The following is a 20,281-nucleotide window of genomic DNA, read 5'->3' on the forward strand; positions in this document are numbered from 1 at the left end:
GGGGTAGACCATTTAGGTCAGAGATGAGGAGAAACGTCTTCACTCAGAGAGTGGTGGCTGTGTGGAATGCTCTGCCCGAGTGGGCAGTGGAGGCCCAGTCTCTGGATTCATTTAAGAAAGAGTTGGATAGAGCTCTCAAGGATAGTGGAATCAAGGGTTATGGAGATAAGGCAGGAACAGGATATGATTAAGGATGATCAGCCATGATCATATTGAATGGTGGTGCAGGCTCGAAGGGCAGAATGGCCCAGTCCTGCACCTATTGTCTATTGTCTATTGACTGACTGCTACTCCTAACTCCAATCTTCCTAAATTCATATGCTGATCATTCTAGGGGTAAGTTTGAAGAAGCTTACAAGAATAAACATGCTGATAGCTCTGTGTTATTAATTGAGATAGCTGGCTAACTAGCTTAACTGTTTTCACCATCCATTTATCTCACTAATGTGGTTGGCCACTCATTAGGTCAGGCAGTCATCCTTTCTCAGATACTGATTGGCCCCCTGTGCTTTCAACATGGTGAGCAGAGAGCACATGCTTAACACTGGCTGGAAAGACACTGCCTGCCATAACATCAAAGCCAAAATTGCTATGATATGTCCAACCTTATAACAAGCGTTTCACCCCTTTCATATACAAAGATGTGTAAATGGCTGTTTGTGGGAAGAGGAAGCCCTTAACACAATTATCATTTCCCCTGAATTCTCAAAACTGTCGGAGGCTTAACAGACAGCTCTTAAAGGAACTGTCTGCAAGTTACAAATAATAAAGTAAATTTTTCATGTACCTTTCAAAATAATATGCCTCACTACCACCTCCAAAATCTCCAGTTTCCCTCACAACATCCTTTTGGAGCTGATTGTTCCTTTTCCTTGATTAATGCTTTGTGATTAGCTCTGTACATCTTGGAGGCCCAAACTCTGTGTCTCACTGTCCAGCTACATGGCTGCATCTGAATTTCTAGATCCACTGTGGTCTTAGATGGTGAATTATAAATTGGCAAGATATCTCTGCAAGTTCAGGAGATGATAATTCTGTTTCCAAATTCAGATTTAGTAACATGAAGTAGATGAGTCAACTATGGACAATGTGTTTGGACATTAAATGGTCTGGGATTGATATTTTTCACTTCTTTTGCAGGCTGGCTACAAATCAAGTTGTTCTTCAGCCTATCCTTTGCACTGTGAAGTGGGAGATTTAGAATCGAAACAAGGCCTCCTTGATCTTGGAAAGAGACATTTGAAGAATGATGTATATTTGCCACTTTACGGAGATTTTGCTGGTAGGTTTATGCCAAAATGCAGGTGTGTATAAAATCTATTAGTGTGTGCATTCAGAGATTTGTTACTTGTCATTTTGTCATAAATAATTTCTATGTGCAATATGAAAACATGCATTATATGATGTAACTGGTATGTAAGTACTTCTTGATGATGGTGTGGAGAATAGAGAGGTTGAACTTCAAGTCCATAGTGCTATGAAAGTCTGAAACAGCTTCTGAGTGCTATACTGCCAGCAGCTTCTAGCATAATCCACGAGGTCCCATGCTGCTGAGAGCACTCTCACAGGGATCCTGGAGAATATCAGTGCGATTTTCCTACCACAGCTGAGTAGTTACACGTGTATGGAAACAACAAGAAGTGGATGTGAGGCTGGCCACTTTCACAGGCAAATGACAGTGAGACAGAATAACTGTATATTTGACGGGAATGCTGAGTGCTTGCTGACTGAACGTGGTGCATTGAGCAATCTGAGAGCCTGGTCGAACAATAAGTCATACAGATGGGAGCAGCTTTCTTAGGGTGAGAATTCGAAAGAAATGAGTATATTCCACCTCAACTCAGTCTTAAATAGCTTGCCCCTCTTCCTGAAATTATGTCTCTTGTTTCTAATGTCAGCAGCTCAGGGATAAATCCTATCTATTTACTGCCCTGTGATTCTCTAAGAATTTAGTGCCACCCTGCATTCTTTAAAACTGTTGGGAATATAGGACCATTGCCGAAGTAGCAAAAACCCAAACCTGAGACTCCTTTTATAAATCTTAGGATCTTGAATGCTTCTTTAAAATGGGGAGGTGATGGTCGAGCGATATTATCGCTGCACTGTTAATCCAGAGGGCTGGGTAATGTTCTGGGGACTCAGATTTCTCCAGTTTCCTCATTTCCCCTCCCCCCACCTTGTCTCAGTCCCAACTCTCGAACTCAGCACCATCTTCTTAACCTGCATTCTCCTGCTCCTTGGATGCTGCCTGACCTGCTGCGCTTTTCCAGCAACACATTTTCAGCGACATGTGACTCTAGACCCACAGCAATGTGGTCGCCCTCTGGGTAATAGAGGCTGCCTAGCCAGTGCCACCTCATTCCATGAATATGAATCAAACAACTGCTTTGCTAACCTGTCATACCACCGTTTTTACATAATTGTAACATGGCAGTTTTGTGCATAAACACCCTCAGGGTTTTCTGTTCTTAAATGGTGCTATTCAGCCTCTCTTCTTTTTCCTGATCCCTCCTACCAAACAGCATTGTTTCACTTGGCCTGCTTTAAATTCCATTGGGCATGTGTTTAGCCCTTTTGGAGTCCGTCACTATATTTCACTATGTTTAATACACTTGAAAGTTTTGAATTATCTGCAAGTTTTAAGCTCATGATGTGTTCCCCCAAACCCAAATCAATAATATAGATAAATAAAAGCAGTGAACACATTAGTAAGCACCCCTGCTCCTTCCAGGCCAATTCTCCTCAAATCTCCATCTTCTATACTTCAGCCAGCCAGGCATTCGTACTGCCTTTGCTCATGACTTCACTTTTTTGCTCACAAGACTCATATGACTAACATTCACCATTTGCAAGTTTACTTACACAACATCAACCACAGTGCTCATGTGTACCACCTCAGTTTTGTCATCAAAAACTTACTCAGACCTAATTTCCCTTAACAAAGTCATGCTGACTCTCCTATTTTAATCCACGCTTGTTTAAGTGGCAATTTTCTCACAGATTAATGTTTCTAAAAGGCTTTTAACAGAACTGAACATAAATCCATTGGCCTTTTATTTATATTCAATTCACTCACCTATAGTTAATGTTAAATCCACTGGTCCGTTACTGATGATAAATTCATTGGTTTATAATTCATGTTGAGGAAAAGGTGAGGACTGCAGATGCTGGAGATCAGAGTCGAGAGTGTCGTTCTGGAAAAGCACAGCAGGTCCGGCAGCATCTGAGGAACAGGAGAGTCAACGTTTCAGGCATAACCCCTTCATCAGGAATGGGGCCTCATTCCTGATGAAGTGCTTTTGCCGGAAATGTCGACTCTCCTGCTCCTTGGATGCTGCCTGACCTGCTATGCTTTTCCAGCACCACACTCTCGACTATAATTGATGTTGAATCTACTGGCTTATAATTGTTGTTAAAAACAAAGGCCTACCGTTGATGTTAAATCCACTGGCCTGTTATTGAAGTTAAATTCACTGGCCAATTATTGTTGTTGAATCAACTGTACATTATTGATGTTAAATCCACTGGTCTTTATTTTGTGCTAAATCCACATGCATTTTATACGTTTTTAAACAAATAACATTTTGCAGCAGTCATCAGTTCTGTGGAACCATTCCTGTATATAAAGAGTTTGAAATTCTATTAAAACACCAATTGTCTGTCAATATATATTTAATTTGTTGATTTTTTTTATTTGTTACAGAGCTAATGTAAAAAAAAATGCATGGAATCCTTCTATTAAGGTTATCCAGAAATTTTTTTGTTTTGTGTTTCTGGGTCTCTACAGGAGATTGTTTCATTTTATGTAGCTATACATTAAGGTTATTTCCCATTCAGATTTCCACATGACTGAGAACACATTAATGGCACCATATGCAGTTCCAAAGTTCTTCACAACTTGTCTTCTGTATTTGATGAATTCAGTCTTTGAGTTGCTTGCCACTGAAGCTCCAATCCATCAAAGTTCCCAGGTGATGTTTGTTACTAAAATGGCACACACCATATCTCCTTAGTTTGATCATGACGGTCTAGGTGGCAGTCTCTTAAGAGACACTGTTATCCAATCACTTAAATTAACTTTGTTGTGCTGGTAAAACTGCAGCAGTAGAATTTTCCAAATCATATTCCCTGCTCTAATCCTGTCTTCACCTTTATGTCCTTTATAACTGTATAACTATAACAGCCACAGCTCCTTGTACATCTGCCTTCATTTGGCCCATATGTTATGACATTTCAAGTGCTCATCCAAATCCTTTTTAAAGATTGTGATTTTTCCTGCCTCAACTACCCTCTCAAACTGTGTATTCCAGATCCTCACCACCCTCTGGGTGAAAAAATGTTTCCTCAAATCCCCTTGAAATCTCCTTGTTAATGACACTTCAACTAAGGGCTTTCTATTCACCCTGTCCTTGTCCCTCATATTCTTATACCCTTCCATCAGACCCCCTCTCAGCCAGCACCTACCCATGTTCTCTTCATTGTTAAACTGCTCCATCCCTGGCAGCATCCTGGTGAATCTCCTCTGCACCCCCTCCAGTGCAATCATATCCTTCCTATAGAGTGGACACCAGAATGACACATATTCACCAGCTGTGGCCTAAGCAAAGTTCTGTACAGCTCCAACATCACCTCTGACCAAAACAAAGCCCTGAAGGAGGGTTCTGCAGAAGGGTGAAAAGTGAGGACTGCAGGTGCTAGAGATCAGAGCTGAAAATGTGTTGCTGGAAAAGCACAGCAGGTCAGGCAGCATCCAAGGAACAGGAGAATCGACATTTTGGGCATGAGCCCTTCTTCAGGAAGGTTCGTGAGGAAGGGCTCATGCCCAAAACGTTGATTCTCCTGCTCCTTGGATGCTGCCTGACCTGCTGCGCTTCTGCAGAAGGGTCACTGGATCCAAAACATGAACTCTGCTTCTCTCTCCACAGATGATGCCAGATCTGCTGAGTTTTTTCAGCAATTTTTGTTTTTGTTTCCAACATAACCTTCCTGCTCTTTTAATCTAACCAATGGCTGATAAACCTGATGTGAAGATGCTGGTGTTGGACTGGGGTGGACAAAATCAGAAATCACATGACATCAGGTTTCAATCCATCATTTTTATCATCAAATTCGCTACTATTATAGGGACACTTGCCTTATCAGACATAATCAGATGTCACATGACACCAGGTTATAGTCCAACAGGTTTATTTCAAATCACAAACTTTCGAAGTACTGCTCCTTCGTCAGGTGAGGAGAAGGATTGTGTTTTCAAATAAACCTGTTGGACTATAACCTGGTGTCATATGACTTCTGATTATGTCTGATAAGGCAAGTGTCCCTTTAATAGTAGTGAATTTGATGATAAAAATGATCAGATCAATATGACTACATGAGTCAAGATTAGAGTGGTGCTGGAAAAGCACAGAAGGTCAGGCAGCATCTGAGGAGCAGGAAAATTGATGTTTCGGGCAAAAGCTCTTCATCAGGAATGATATCCAACATCTGCAATACCCACTTTCGCCCAACGTTAGTACATTACCAGTGAAGGTTTAAGCTGCATGTGAAAATTCCTAAATCAGCTAAAACATTTCTGAAAGGTACCAACTAGTACCTTTTTACAAACTCTTTCTCCTTTTCATGGAGCTATCTGCCATTGAATGGAACACTGACATTAAACACAAAAGTTCAAAACCTTTACTTGCTGAACCAATGTTGCTTACAAATGATGCTTACCTTACTACCAAAATTAATTACCTATTTGAATGAAAGGAGAAAAATGTAGAAATGAACTTTGAATCAGAATGAAAATGTTAAATAAAACAGAAAACACTGCAAATACACAACAGATCAGACAGTATCTGTGGAGGGAGAAAGATCTTTGACCTGAGAGCTTAGTTCTGTTTCTCTTTCCCCAAATAACTAACTGACCTGCTGAGCTCTTGCAGCATGTTCTGTTTTTTTTATTTCAGATTATCAGCATCTCGACTGTCTTGCTTTTGAGAATATGTTGTAACTGGTTTCTTCATTTTTAGTTGTGGGCAGATCAGTGGTGATTCACAGTGAAGGGCCAAATAAAACTTTAATGGATTGCACTGACATTGTGGCTGATTCTCCAACAAAATCACTTGTTTTTCCAAAAGTGGACCCATTCAACAGGTAAGCATTGGTCTAAAATTAAAAGGTTAGACTAAGTGGGTACCTGGGTATATATAATATTAAATAGCGTTAACAGCATAGAAATGTACCATTTGGTTCAATTGTTCAGCTTCCACTCAAGCTGCTCTCAACTTCTTCATTTAACCCCATTGACGTCAGTTTCTATTAATGTTTGCCCCATTTGTTCATTTAACTTCCCCTTAGGTGCCGGTCTTGAAGCAACCTCAACTACTTGATTCCATTCTTCAGATAACAAAAGTTTCTTATGAATTTCTTGTTGAATGTATTGGTCACTGACTTATACTTATGGTTTATTGCTCTCTTTCTGTCCCCACTAATGGAGACATCTTGTCAATGTCTACTTATCAAACCCTTTGTTAATCTTGAAGGTCTCTGTCAGGTCACATCATAAGGCACAGCTTATTCACTCTTTCCTAAGAGCTCTAACCTCTCACTTCTATAATATCATTCTCATGAATAGCTTTTGCACCTTCTTAAGTGTCACCATAACCTTTTTACAATATGGAGGCCAGAACTGTTTGTGGTACGCCATGAATGCTGTAAGCAAGGTCCCACACATATTCAACATAACTTCCTGGCTGTTCAATTCCTCCAGAAATGAGCCCCAATAATCTGTTTGCCTTTTGATTTTGGCCTACTTAACCTGTGACACTACTTCTAATGATTTGCCTCTAAATATCCTCAAGCTCCTGTGGTCCTCAATCTTTTATAGATACTTATTTCTTAATCCCCTTTCTTAATCTTCCTATCAAAATGTATGGTCTCTCACATACCTTTTCTCTAAAGTAAATTTTCCAACAGCATACTCATTTTATTAGTTTATTAATATCTTTCTGTACTTTGTTACAGTCCTTCTCTCTTAATTTAGTTTGTCCACAAATTTTGAGATAATGCTTTGTATTCCTGAGTCCAAATGATTTTGAAATAACAGTAGTTATTTCTGGTACTTGTTTTGCAATACAATATGTTCTCATCTGAGGCATAAGTGTACTATCGATCAAACCCACAAGCAATTCCATTGAGAAGGACAAGGGCAACAGATACATGGCAACACCACCCCCTGCAAACTCCCCTCCAAGCCACTCACCATCTTGACTTGGAAATATACTGCTGTTCCATCAGTGTCAGTGGGCCAAAGTCCTGGAATTTTCTCCTTAAGAGCATTGTGGGTCTACCCACAGGACATGGACTGCAGCGGTTCAAGAAAGGAGCTCCACAGTACCTTCACACGGGCAACTGGGGATGGGCAAGAATTGCTGGCCCAGAAACCCCCACGCCCTATTAGTGAATGGGAAAAAAAGCTTTTTGGAAATCCAAATGTGTTACACCAATCTCATTACGTTATTCACTGCTTTATTACTGGCTGACACTGATCTTTTCTAAAACCTATGCTTTATTGTAATTTCCATTCCTAGATTTTTAGATTTAGATTTCCAGAGAGTGGAAGGAATGTAGAATGCCCAGTACAAGAAGTTAAAAATCACCCAACACCAGGTTATAGTCCTACAGGTTTATTTGGAAGCACTAGCTTTTGGAGCGCTGCTCCTTCATCAGGTGGTTGTGGAGTATATACTGTGTGATTTTTAACTTTGTACACCCAGTCCAACACCGGATCCTCCAAATCATGACCACAAGAAGTAGTTGAGACTGCTTCAAGGTAGTTCATTCAGGGATGAGGGCTTCACTAACTGGGTCAGCATTTATTATCCATCCCTAATTAATGAAGTAGGTTCTGATAAGCTGCCTTCTTGAGGTAAGTATACTCACAGTACTGTTAGGGAGGAGTCCCAGGAATTTGACTCAGTGACACTGAAAGAATGGCAATATATTTCCCAGTCAGAATGAGTGGTTTGGAAGGGAACTTGCAGGCGGTTGTGTTTCCATGTATCTGCTGACCTTGGTCTTCTAGCTGGATATGGTCGTGGGTTTGAAAAGTACTGGCCAAGGAGCCTTGGTGAATTTCTGCAGTCCATCTTGTAGATAGTACACCCTGCTGCTACTGAGCGCTGGTGGTAGCAGAGTAGATGCTTGTGGATGTGATGCTAATCAAGCGGGCTGTTTTGTCCTGGATGGTGTCAAGCTTCTTGAATATAGTTGAAGCTGCACCCATCCAGGCCATTGGAGAATATTCAATCACACTCCTGACTTGTGCCTTGGTGGACAGGTTTTGGGGAAGCAGGAGGTGAGTTATTTGCTGTTACTAGGATTCCTAATCTTTGATCTACTCTTGTGGTGAATCTAGTTCAGTTTCCAGTCAGTGGTAACTCTGAGGATATGATAGTGGGCGATTGATTCAGTGATGTTAATGCCGTTGAACGTTATTAGGTGATGGTCGGGTTCTAGCTTGACAGAAATGATAATTGCCTGGCACTTGTGTGGCATGAATGTTACTGTCCAGCTATCAGACCCAACCTTGATATCACACAGGTCTTGCTACATTTGGTTATGGACTGTTTTAGGACCTGAGGAGGTGATTAGATTCCCTACAGTGTGGAAACAGGCCCTTCGGCCCAACCAGTCCACACTGACCCTCCGAAGAGTAACCCACCCAGACCCATTTCCCTCTGACTAAGGCACCTACCACAATGGCAATTTAGCATGGCCAATTCACCTGACCTATACATCTTTGGACTGTGGGAGGAAACTGGAGCAACAGAGGAAATCCACGCAGACACTGGGAGAATGTGCAAACTCCAAAAAGCCTGAGGTTGGAATCAAACCTGGGACCCTGGTGCTGTGAGGCAGCAGTGCTAACCACTGAACCACCCCAAAGGTAGTTTGGTATTGAACCAGAATTCAACTCTTTGTCCATGTTTGAGCCAAGGCTGTAATGAGGTCAGGAGCTGAGTGGCCCTGGCAGAACACAAATTAGGCATCACAGAGAAGGTTATTGCTGAACGAGTGCTGCTTAATAGTACTATTGATGACACATTCTATCGCATTACTGATGATTGAGGGTAGGCTGATGGGACGGTAATTGGTCAGGTTGGATTGTCCTGTTTTTTGTGTACAGGATATGCCTGAACAATTTTCCACATTATTGAATAGATGCTAGTGTTGTAGCTGTGCTGAGAATAACAAAGTGCTGGGAAAACTCAGCAGGTCTGGTGATATCTATGGAGAGAGAGAAATGGAGATAATGTTTTGAGTTCAGTGTGCCAGAATGAAAACAAGTAGTCCTGTCTTATAACTGGCACCTCAGTTTTAGGTACTCCTCCTGGTATGTTTTCCTGCACTCTGCATTGAACCAGAGTTGGTCCCTGGCCTCATGTTAGGAGGTGAGTGTGGAATATACCAGGCCATAGGTTACAGATTGTGCTGGAGTACAATTCTGCTGCTTTTGATGGCCCATAGCCCCTCATGGATACCCAGTGTTGAGTTGCTAGATTTGTTGGAAGTCTATCCCATTTCGCCCAAAGATAGTGCCACACAACACAATGGAGCTTATTCTCAATATGAAGGTGGTCTTTGGTACGATGCCAGGGAAAATTACTGCAGATGCTGGAATCTGTACTGAAAACAACAATAGGTCAGACAGCATCCATGCAGAGAGAGCAAGCTAACGTTTCGATTCGAGCTGACTCTTCTTCAGAACTGATGTGAAGTGTGGAGGGGGCAGCATTTATGTTATAATTGGGGGTGGGAGGGCAAGGTGGTGGAGTGTAGAATGGTGGGGTAGTAAGGATGTTGATAGTTCAGATTAAGTAATCAGAATGTGAAAGCAATGAAGATGTTGACAGTGAAAGAGACGATCGAAACTCTTGTTGGTTCCAGCAACATCCTTTCTCCCTGATCATTCTACACTCAAATATGGCATTTGTTGTTTTTAATGCAGTGATCATGCCTACTCATACTGTCATGGAAGATACATCTGTGGTATGCAGATTGGTGATGAGAGGTCAGGTATGTTTTTTCCCTCTTGTTGGTTCCCTCACCACCTACTGCAGATCTGGTCTATTAGTGATGTTCTTTACGACCCAACCAGCTCCATCAGTAGTACTGCTACTGAGCCACTCTTGGTGGTGGACCTTGAAATCCCCCAGAGTATATGGCCTTGAGATGGTGGTGTTGAGCTGCCTTCTTAAAAAGTTGCTAATTAAGTTAACTGAAATTCCTGGATTGTCCTATCTCCCTTTTGAAACATACAAATTACATTTGTTGTTTGCTGTTCCCCTTGCATTATTCCCTTTGTTGAATGCTTTTTAAATATAGGTCATAGTACCTTTTGTTAAAAATCAGGAAACCGGTAACATGAATCGATAAAATACATTAGGTCCAAGCTTTTCTAAGTTTGCTCAGTTTATCAATGATCTTGCCCCTTTATATTTTCAATGCCTTTGTGTTTTCTTATCTCTTCTAATGTCACAAATGAACTACATAACAAAGAATTCTCACATCTGTTTAAAATTGTAACTGAAAAATCCACTTATGGGTTCTTGCACATAAACCCTAGTTTAGAAAAGGAATATTTAAAAATGGAATGCAAATAAATCACCAACGACAAAATGTCTCAATTTACATGCCCTGGTGTGCCTTCCATTCTATTCTGGAGCTACATGTCCACAGCTTTCCCTGTTCTTTTCTGACACTGACTACGCTCTAGTTCTGCATTGAACCTTGCTGTTGCTTCAAACCAGTCTTGGAGCCTTTGCTGGAACAAAGGGCAGCCTGCAATGTGACTCAATAGATTTTGTTGTAGCAAGCAGATGATACTGTGATACTTTGTAGGAATAACTGAAAATTATGTAAACATTCAGCAGATCAGACAGTTACTGTGGAGAGAAAAACAAAGTTAATATTTCATTATCATATTTATCTGAATTGTGTGGATCAAAATAGTGGTCATTTGACACTTTCATAATCTAATAACAATCTGAGATACAGGCTTATCATCATTATTATTACTCCTAAGTGACTCCAATCCAGTGCATCACCCATAATGGAAAATGAATTTTGTCATTTTTCCCATGGGCAATTGCCAGTTAACTGGAATCAAGCCTCCTTCTTTCATTATTTCTGATCATAGAAAGGGAAAAGCGACATAGGGAGAGAGGGATATCAAGAAAAATAAGGATATATGTGCAAGTCTCCAAAAAGATCAGTGCTCTAAATCTCTCTGCCACCCTAAAAATCTTAAGCATATATGAAAATGGCAGTACAAATATATGAACAGTTCTTATAATGCTTTAGTTCCTTAATTAAAAGTTATGTTTTTTTTTAGTGGTACTTCTGCTTTCTGTATGGTGAGAATATTCCACATAGTACTTTCCCCAATTTCTATTCCTGAATTGTTTTTTAACAAAAGTAACAGTAAAAATAAAAAAGGGTTAAAAAAAGGTACTTGTAGTGGCACACCGCTTCAATCAACTGCCAGTTTGACTTGGTTCCTACAACAGGTTTAACATAATGTCAGTAAGTGGTAAGGCCAGTATTGAAGCAGATGGTGTTTTTGTTGCCATGGAGATCTTTACACCACTGTTTTTGTTCATTACTGTTCAATTTTTATGAATGTTTATTAGCATATTAAATGTGCTTAACATCATCTGGTTTGGGATATTGAATAGTTTCACAAGTTGTGTGAACACCAATTTGTATTGAATAAGGAAAAACATCCCAGGGTGCTTTGCAGTCAGCATTCAGCCCAAAATGGATGCCGTTTTGGTCTGGAGTCAAAGTAGTTTGGTGAAGAGAGAGATTGGACACAGCAACGTAATGTTGGCTGAGTTGGAATATAGATTGCAGAAGATAAGAGGTCAATCAGGAAATTAAGAGAAGTTTCAGGATCTGATGAAAATAATAGCAATTTTTTTTAACCAGTTAGTGATTTCCTTTGTAACTGATGCTAATCAGTTTATTTCATATTGTAAATGTATATTTATTTGGAGATCCTGAATGCTGGGAATTCTATTGATTGCAATCTTTAGCATTTTTAAGACACTTTTGAAATGCACACCAATATTATGTCTGAAATGTGGCATCTGATTTGTACACAGAAAGCTGTCATAAACAACAACCTATAATGCCCAGATAACCTGTCTTTTTGTGTTATAGGCTGAGGAATAAATATAAGCTAGAACAGTGTTGAGAATGCCTCTTTTTTGTTTCACAACTATGGCTTGGAACCTTACTCAATCTGGAAGGGAAGGAATTTTTTTAATGCTAACATCTTTCATCCTGTTAACGTGTATGATCATCTACACAAGTGATCATACATTTACCATTGCTATAACAGAAGACAGGAAAAGGACCTCAAGGCTGTTTTAACTCTCCAAACCATAATCTCCAAAGAGGTGTACTATTTTCAGGAAAGAGTTTAATACAACTGGTTTTGGGGATTTTGGTATGGATTTTGACTGTTTTGTGAACTGCATATAAAGTATACAATTTCTAAAAAAAAGTTGACCTCCAGCTAATTTGCACAGGTGAGGATATCTTCGGTGAATGTAGAAGTTATGTAAATTAAAAGCTTAAGAAAATTCTTCTGCTCACTCTTTAAAACTTTAATGCTCCATTTTCAACAAGTCTATTATCATCGAATATGGTCTGAAGGAATGCCTGAGACCTAATGGAATTGGGGAATGGGTGATGGATATATTAATGAATAATTTATTGGTCCTATAAATATGAGAAGCTAGTAATTGAAATAATATGAAAGAGGCTGATATTCCCATCACCAACTCACACTTTGTTTCCACATGAACAGTCCTTGACTACAGTACTGCCTCAGACAAAGTGTCAGTATGGGTGAGCTGATTGGATCTAATTGGACCAGATTAACAGCCTGAAAAGGGGAACTCAAACTCTCCGATGTCCAGCTAGCTGACCTTGGTAGAATCAGTATAGTAGTCAGTGGGGTCAGTTTTAGGGAGTGTGGCTAACAAATAAAACTCTCACATAAAAGTGTGAACTTGGTCTCTGTGTTTAAACACAGTTATTTTTTGCTGTACAATACTCTACACGGAATGTTTTTACATTCTAACAATTTCTCTGGAGGAAATATTTTTAAACTTACTTATTGGTTCTATCTATAATTATTTTAAATTTGTTTTTGGGACCCATGGAGACAAGCTATTAATATTTATCTTATCATCTTGGAGTTTTTTTTTGCTTTTTTAGTTGAAATAAAAAAAGCTTGCATATGAATTTAGATCCAGTCAATTTTTTTATTGGAATCCCTCTTTCCCATATAATGCTGTTACGTGAAAGATTCCAGAAATGTTAGTTTAGTCCTAAGTTGCTGTGAATTCATAATTTAAATCATAGAATTCCCACAGTGTGGAAACAGGCCTTAAGCCCAACAAGTCCACACCAACCCTCCAAAGAGCATCCCCCTACCCTATCCCTGCATTTCCCATGGTTAATGCACCTAACTTACAGATCCCTGAACATTATAGGACAATTTTCCATAGCCAATCCACCTAACCTGCACATCTTTGGACTGTGGGAGGAAATCCACACAGACACAATGTCCAAACTCCACGCAGACAGTCATCCGAGGCTGGAATCGAATCCAGGTCGCTGGCTTTGTGGGACAGCAGTATTAACCACTGAGCCAAAGCTCCTGGTAGTTTGGTAATTAAATTTGTTACATTATCACACTGAAATTCAAATGGGTTGCTCTTTCTAGATATGAATTCCGCAGGACTGTTGCTGATGCTCTTGAGATTTCTGTCTGGAGAGTGAACATACTACCAGGGGGCCCATCTGCAGCCACTGTAAAGGAATGCCAGAATATCACCTTCTACATGGCAGGTAAGTGTTCAAGCAGGTTCGATTGAACAATTGAGATTCCTGCTAGAAAAGAAAATATTCCAGCAGTGTCACAATGAATTTCCTGCCTTTTACTTCTGCTCACTGTTCTGTCAATTTTGGTTTAGTGTCTGAATTTACTTATTTCCCTCGTTCTTTTGAATGTTTTGCTAAATGCTACGGACCACCTTATTATTAATTATTATTATTCAGCCTATAAACTAAAAGGATTTTACATAATACCAAATGCAGAAAATAACCATTTAAATGATTGGATCCAATGGGAAAGGAAGACCTTTGTTTCAGGAATCTTTGCTGAAACTCTAAATCACCAGTATTAAGCACAAGCTCAGCACCACCTTCTAGGTCAACTAGGGACAAACAATAAATGCTGACCCAGCCAGCAATATCCATGTCCTGTGGGAGAATAAGAAAAAGTTATTTTTAGTACATTTCCAGGGTAAAGTATTATGAAGGGGGTGCGTGTGAGGAGCAGCCCACGTTTTCTGTAAGTGCTTAATGCTGGGTGAACTATGCAGTGGGGAATTTCACTCCCTATTGTATAACCTGCCCATTTTATATTTCAATTTGTAAAGAGAAGTTGGGTGTAATGTCAAAAGGGAAGACAGTCATTGTGCAGAAAATTAAAGTGAATCCCACTCTTTTTATGCACCACCGATCATGAAGCTGATATTTGTGTGGCAGTGTATCAAGAACAGTGCAAACCTACAAACAACATTTTTATACGACACTCAAAACAAATCCATGGTGGTTAACCATATAAGAAGAAAAATGTCAAACAGCACCAATCACACTGAAGTATTAACCAACTCCACAGAACCGACTTGCACCTGCATTGGGCCAACCTGATGCATGTTCAGCTGCTTCTTTTGAATTTGCCAAAGCCCTCCTTGAAGAGCCTTGAAGTGCTCCGATGATTCTAAATGGCACGTTGATGATGAACAGCAATTAATTAAATGAGCAACGTGCAGAGTTTGAGATCAATTATGGACCGAATTGATTGGGTTTCAAAAATAATGGACCGCATGATAAGCCTCAATTTAGTTACAACGTTGCCATAAATAGCTCAGGGTCACAAGTGTAAACTGAATGGATGTATTTGACAGAGTGGTCTGTGAATCTGTATTTCTCATATAGAGCAGTCTGTGCTTTGAACAGGAACTGGAGGAAATACTTGTAAATTGCTGTCTCAGATGGAAGAATTGTTTGTTTTATGGGAAGAAGTGAGAGAGCAATGTTGCAGCTCCTTCACTTACTCAAGACTGACTAGACGTTATAGAGTCGTAGTGTCCTACAGCATGTAGGACCCTTTGGCCCAAATTGGTCCATGCCGACCAAAATGTCCATCAACGCTAACCCCATTTCCATGCATTTGGTCCTTCTAATCCTTCTCATCCTTTCCAATCCATGTATTTGTCCAAATGCCTTTGAAATGTTGTTAATTACCTACCTCACTCACTTCCGCTGGCAGCTCATTCCATATGCGTACCACCCTCTGTGTAAAACAGTTGTGCCTCAGGTTCCCTTTTACTCTTCCCCTCTAACTTTAAACCGATACCCTCTAGTCCTCAATTCCCAACTCTGCGAAAAAGACTGAGTGCATTCACGCTATTGATCGCTCTCATGATCTTAAACTGCTCTCTAAGGTCCCCCCTCAGTCTCCTACACTTTAAAGAAAAAAGTTTGTCCAACCTCTCCCTATCACTCAGACCCTTATACATTTCTTCTGCACTCTATCCAGTTTAATAACATCCTTCCTATAGCAAGGTGACCAAAACTGAACACAACACTCCAAGTGTAGCCTCACCAATGTCCTGTATAACTGCAACATAACTTGCCAGCTTCTATACTCAATGCCCTGACTGATGAAGGCCAGTGTACCAAAAGCCTTCTTCATTGTCCTATCGACCTGTGACTCCATTTTCAGAGAACCATGATCCTGAATGTCAAGATCCCTCTGTTCCACTACACTCCTTAAGGCCATACCATTTACCTTGACATTCCTATCTTGATTTAACTTTCCAAAATGCAAGACCTCACACTTGTCTATATTAAACTCCATTTGTCATTTCTTGGCCCACTTCCCCAGCTGATCAAGGTCCTGCTACAATTTCTGATAACCTTCCTCACTGTCCATGATTCCACCTATTTTAGTGTCATCAGCAAACTTAAATGACTTGTACATTCTCATCAAAATCATTGATATAGATAAAAAAAATTAATGGGCCCAGCATCAACTCCACTAGTCACAGGCCCCCAACCCAACATGCATCCTTCCATTATTACACAAAGATTGGTGGAGTAGCAGAAAGCATAGGGGACTGTCAAAGCATAAAAGGGAATACAGATAGACTGGAGAGTTAGGCGGAGAAGTGGCAGATGGATTTCAATCCAGGCAAATGTGAGGTGATACATTTTGGGAAGTCTAATACCAGAGCGAATTATACAGTAAACGGAAGAGCCTTGGGAAAGCTGTTATATTCAATACCCCATCCAATGAAGGCAAGCATACCATATGCCTTCTTAACCACTCTATCCACCCGTGCAGCAACCTTCAGGGTACAATGGATCTGAACTCCCAGATCTCTCTGCTCATCAAATTTTCCCAAGGCTCTTCCGTTTACTGTATAATTCACTCTAGATTAGACTTCCCAAAATGCATCACCTCACATTTGTCGAGATTGAAATCCATCTGCCACTTTTCCGCCCAACTCTCCAGTCTATCTATATCCTCCTGTATTCTCTGACAGTCCCCTATGCTTTCTGCTACTCCACCAATCTTTGTGTCATCTGCAAACTTGCTGATCATACCAACAGTGCCCTCTTCCAGATCATTTATGTATATTACAAACAACAGTGACCCCAGCACTGACCCCTGTGGAACACCACTGGTCACCTTTCTCCATTTCGAGAAACTCCCTTCAACTACTACTCTCTGTCTCCTGTTGCTCAACCAATTCTTTATCCACATAGCTAGAACACCCTGCACACTATGTGACTTCACTTTCTCTATTAGTTTACCATGGGGAACCTTATCAAACACCTTACTAAAGTCCATGTATATGACATCAACAGCTGTTCCTTCATCTATCAACTTGGTCAGTTCCTCAAAGAACTCTATTAAGTTGGTAAGGCACGATCTTGGCCGCACAAAATCATGTTGCCTATCACTGATAAGCCCATTCTTTTCTAAATATAAATAGATTTTATCCCTCAGTACCTTCTCCAGCAACGTTTCCACCATTGACATCAGCTTCACTGGTCTGTAGTTACCCACAAGATCCCCACTACCCTTTGTGGACAGGGGACAACATGAGCAACCCTCCAGTCCTCCGGCGCCTCACCTGTATTTAAGGATGCTACAAAGATATCCATCAGGGCCCCAGCTGTTTCCTCTCCTGCCTCCCCCAGCAACCTGGGATAGATCTCATCTGGTCCTGGGAATTTGTCCACCTTAATAACTTCTAGCTTACCCAACATCTTCCCTACTTTTGTCAACATGATCCAGAGTTATCAAACTTCTCTCTCTAAATCTGAACATTCATCATGTCCCTCTCCTCAGTGAACACTGGTGCAAAGTAATTATGCAGAATCTCACCTATTCTCTCAGGTTCAACACAAACCTTCCTTCCTTATCCTTTAGTGGACCAATCCGTTCTCTAGTTACCTGCTTGCTTCTTATATAAGAATGAAAGGCTTTGGTATTCTCCTTAATTCTGCTTGCTAAAGCTATTTCATGACTCCTTTTAGCCCGCTTGATTCCTCATTTAAGACTGGTCCTACTCTTCCGAAGTTCCTCCAGGGCCCGTTCTGTTCTTAGCTGCCTGGACCGTTTGTATGCTTCTCCTTTCCTCTTGGCTAGTCGTACGATTTCTCCTGTTATCCATGGTTCACAAATCTTGCCTTTCCTATCATTTGCTTTCAACGGGACATGCCTATCCTGCACTATCTTTAACCTATCTTTAACCTATTTGAAGGACTTGCCTTCAAATAGCTGTGTCCAATCCACATTTCTGAGCTCCTGTCTAATTTTGATATAATTGGCCTTGGCCCAGTTTAGTACTCTTCCCTTAGGACCACTCTCATCTTTGTCTACGAATATTCTAAAACTTACAGAATTGTGGTCATTGTTCCCAAAGAAATCCCCCACTGCAACTTCTACCGCCTGGCTTGGCTTGGCTCATTCCCCAGCACCAGATCCAATATGGCCGCTTCCCTCATTGGATTCTTGACATACTGCTCTAGAAAACTTTCCTGGATGCTTCTTACAAATTCTGTCCCATCCAGACTTCTGACACTAAGTGAATCCCAGTCAATGCTGGGAAAATTAAAATCTCCCTATCACCACCACCCTGTTGCCTCTACATCTTTCCATAATTTGTTTATGTATTTGTTCTTCTACCTCACGCTCATTATTGGGAGACCTGTAATACAGTCCCAACAATGTAACTGCACCTTTCTTATTTCTCAGCTCCACCCATAATGCCTCACTGCTCAAGCCCTCCATAGTGTCCTCCTTTCGCACAGCCATGATATCATCCCTGACCAGCAATGCAACTGCTGGTCAGGGATGATGTCACGAAAAAGGAATGCAGGGTTGTGTTTGGTGAGGGATTATGTAGTGGTGTGTTACAGTTCATTGAGGCAGTCTAAATTGATGAGGTAACATGCACTTAGACATGAGTGTTGTCATCTGGAAGCCAGGATAGTTTTGGGAGATATACCAGCTTTCATTTGCTCACATGGCTGACCAGCATTCTTGCCTGCTCTTACTACCTGCCTTGGCATGCTTTGGTAAGATTTTACATTTAATCAACCTTTTTGCCCCTGTTATGAACACACCTTCTTGGGCCATTAAGTCATCGAGTGGGACATGAGCTGGAGCTTCTGGCTGGCCATGACATCCTCCCAAGCTCATGGTATAGAGTTTTAAATTATGGCTGATGTGGACTGGTGGGATTTATAGAACATAGAACATTACAGCGCAGTACAGGTCCTTTGGCCCTCGATGTTGCGCAGACAAGTCATACCAATTTGAAGCCCATCTACCCAACCCTATTCCATGTACGTCCATATGTTTGTCCAGTGATTACTTAAATGCACTTAAAGTTGGTGAATCTACTACCGTTGCAGGCAAAGCATTCCATACCCTTACTACTCTGAGTAAAGAACCTAGTTCTGACATCTGTTCTATATCTATCACCCCTCAATTTAAAGCTATGCCCCGTTGTGCTCGCCTTCACCATACTTGGAAAAAGGCTCTACCTGTCCACCCTATCTAACCCTCTGATTATCTTATATGTCTCTATTAAGTCACCTCTCAACCTTCTCTCCAACGAAAACAGCCTCAAGTCCCTCAGCCTTTCCTCTTAAGACCTCCCCTCCATACCAGGCAACAACCTCATGGTTCCGGAACTCAATTCTTCTATTAATAAAAGCTAAAACACTGTATGCCTTCTTAATAACCCTGTCAACCTGGGTGGCAACTTTCAAGGATCTGTGTACATGGACACAGAGATCTCTCTGCTGACCTACGCTACCAAGAATCTTACCATTAGCCCAGTACTTTGCATTCCGCTTACTGCGACCAAAGTGAATCACCTCACACTTGTCCGCATTAAACTCCATTTGCCACCTCTCAGCCCAGCTCTGCAGCTTATCTATGTCTCTCTGTAACCTACAAATCCTTCATCACTATCCACAACTCCACCAACCTTAGTGTCATCTGCAAATTTACTAACCCACTCTTCTACGCCCTCGTCCAGGTCATTTATAAAAATGACGAACAGCAGTAGACCCAACACCGACCCTTGCAGTACACCACTAGTAACTGGACTCCAGGATGAACATTTCCCATCAACCACCTCCCTCTGTATTCTTTCAACAAGCCAATTACTGATCAAACTGCTACATTTTTACACATTTAAGAGAAAACCGTGAAGGGATCAGAGCAGAGGCACAGGAAATTCAATGGTCTTGGTCAAGGGCAGTCTTCACTAATAAATGAGCCAAAAGAAAGGTATTAGAGAAATTCTAATGTGGAAAATTCAGTCAGTAGAACAGCTGTGAAATGATTAGCGGAATTGAGGGAAAACAAATAAAGTGGAGATTTGAAGGCCATCCATTCAGCAGGAACCATCAACGCAAAGAATAGGGAGAGAGTGCAGTTGAACACGTGGCTGCAAGGCTGGTGTAGGAGGGAGGGCTTCAGAAATTTGGACAATTGGACTGCATTCTGGGGAAGGTGGGACCTGTACAAACAGGACGGGTTGCACCTGAACCAGAAGGGCACCAATATCCTGGGGGGTAGGTTTGCTAGCACTCTTCGGGGGCGTTTAAACTAATTTGGCAG

At 40.9% G+C, this 20,281-nt stretch overlaps 1 protein-coding gene across 2 annotated transcripts in view; it reads left to right on the forward strand.

Annotated features, from left to right (window-relative positions):
• The window catches only part of cusr (Copper-only SOD repeat protein), a 147,443-nt gene that overhangs the window by 99,511 nt on the left and 27,651 nt on the right, over positions 1 to 20,281 (forward strand). For both annotated transcript variants that reach the window (XM_043713117.1, XM_043713116.1), the window contains exons 6-8: positions 1,141 to 1,282; positions 6,015 to 6,138; positions 13,787 to 13,911. In XM_043713117.1, the coding sequence (XP_043569052.1) occupies positions 1,141 to 1,282; positions 6,015 to 6,138; positions 13,787 to 13,911 (391 nt within the window). The remainder of the gene's footprint in view (positions 1 to 1,140; positions 1,283 to 6,014; positions 6,139 to 13,786; positions 13,912 to 20,281) is intronic.

Source organism: Chiloscyllium plagiosum, chromosome 22 (genome assembly GCF_004010195.1).
Source record: "Chiloscyllium plagiosum isolate BGI_BamShark_2017 chromosome 22, ASM401019v2, whole genome shotgun sequence".
NCBI lineage: Eukaryota > Metazoa > Chordata > Chondrichthyes > Orectolobiformes > Hemiscylliidae > Chiloscyllium > Chiloscyllium plagiosum.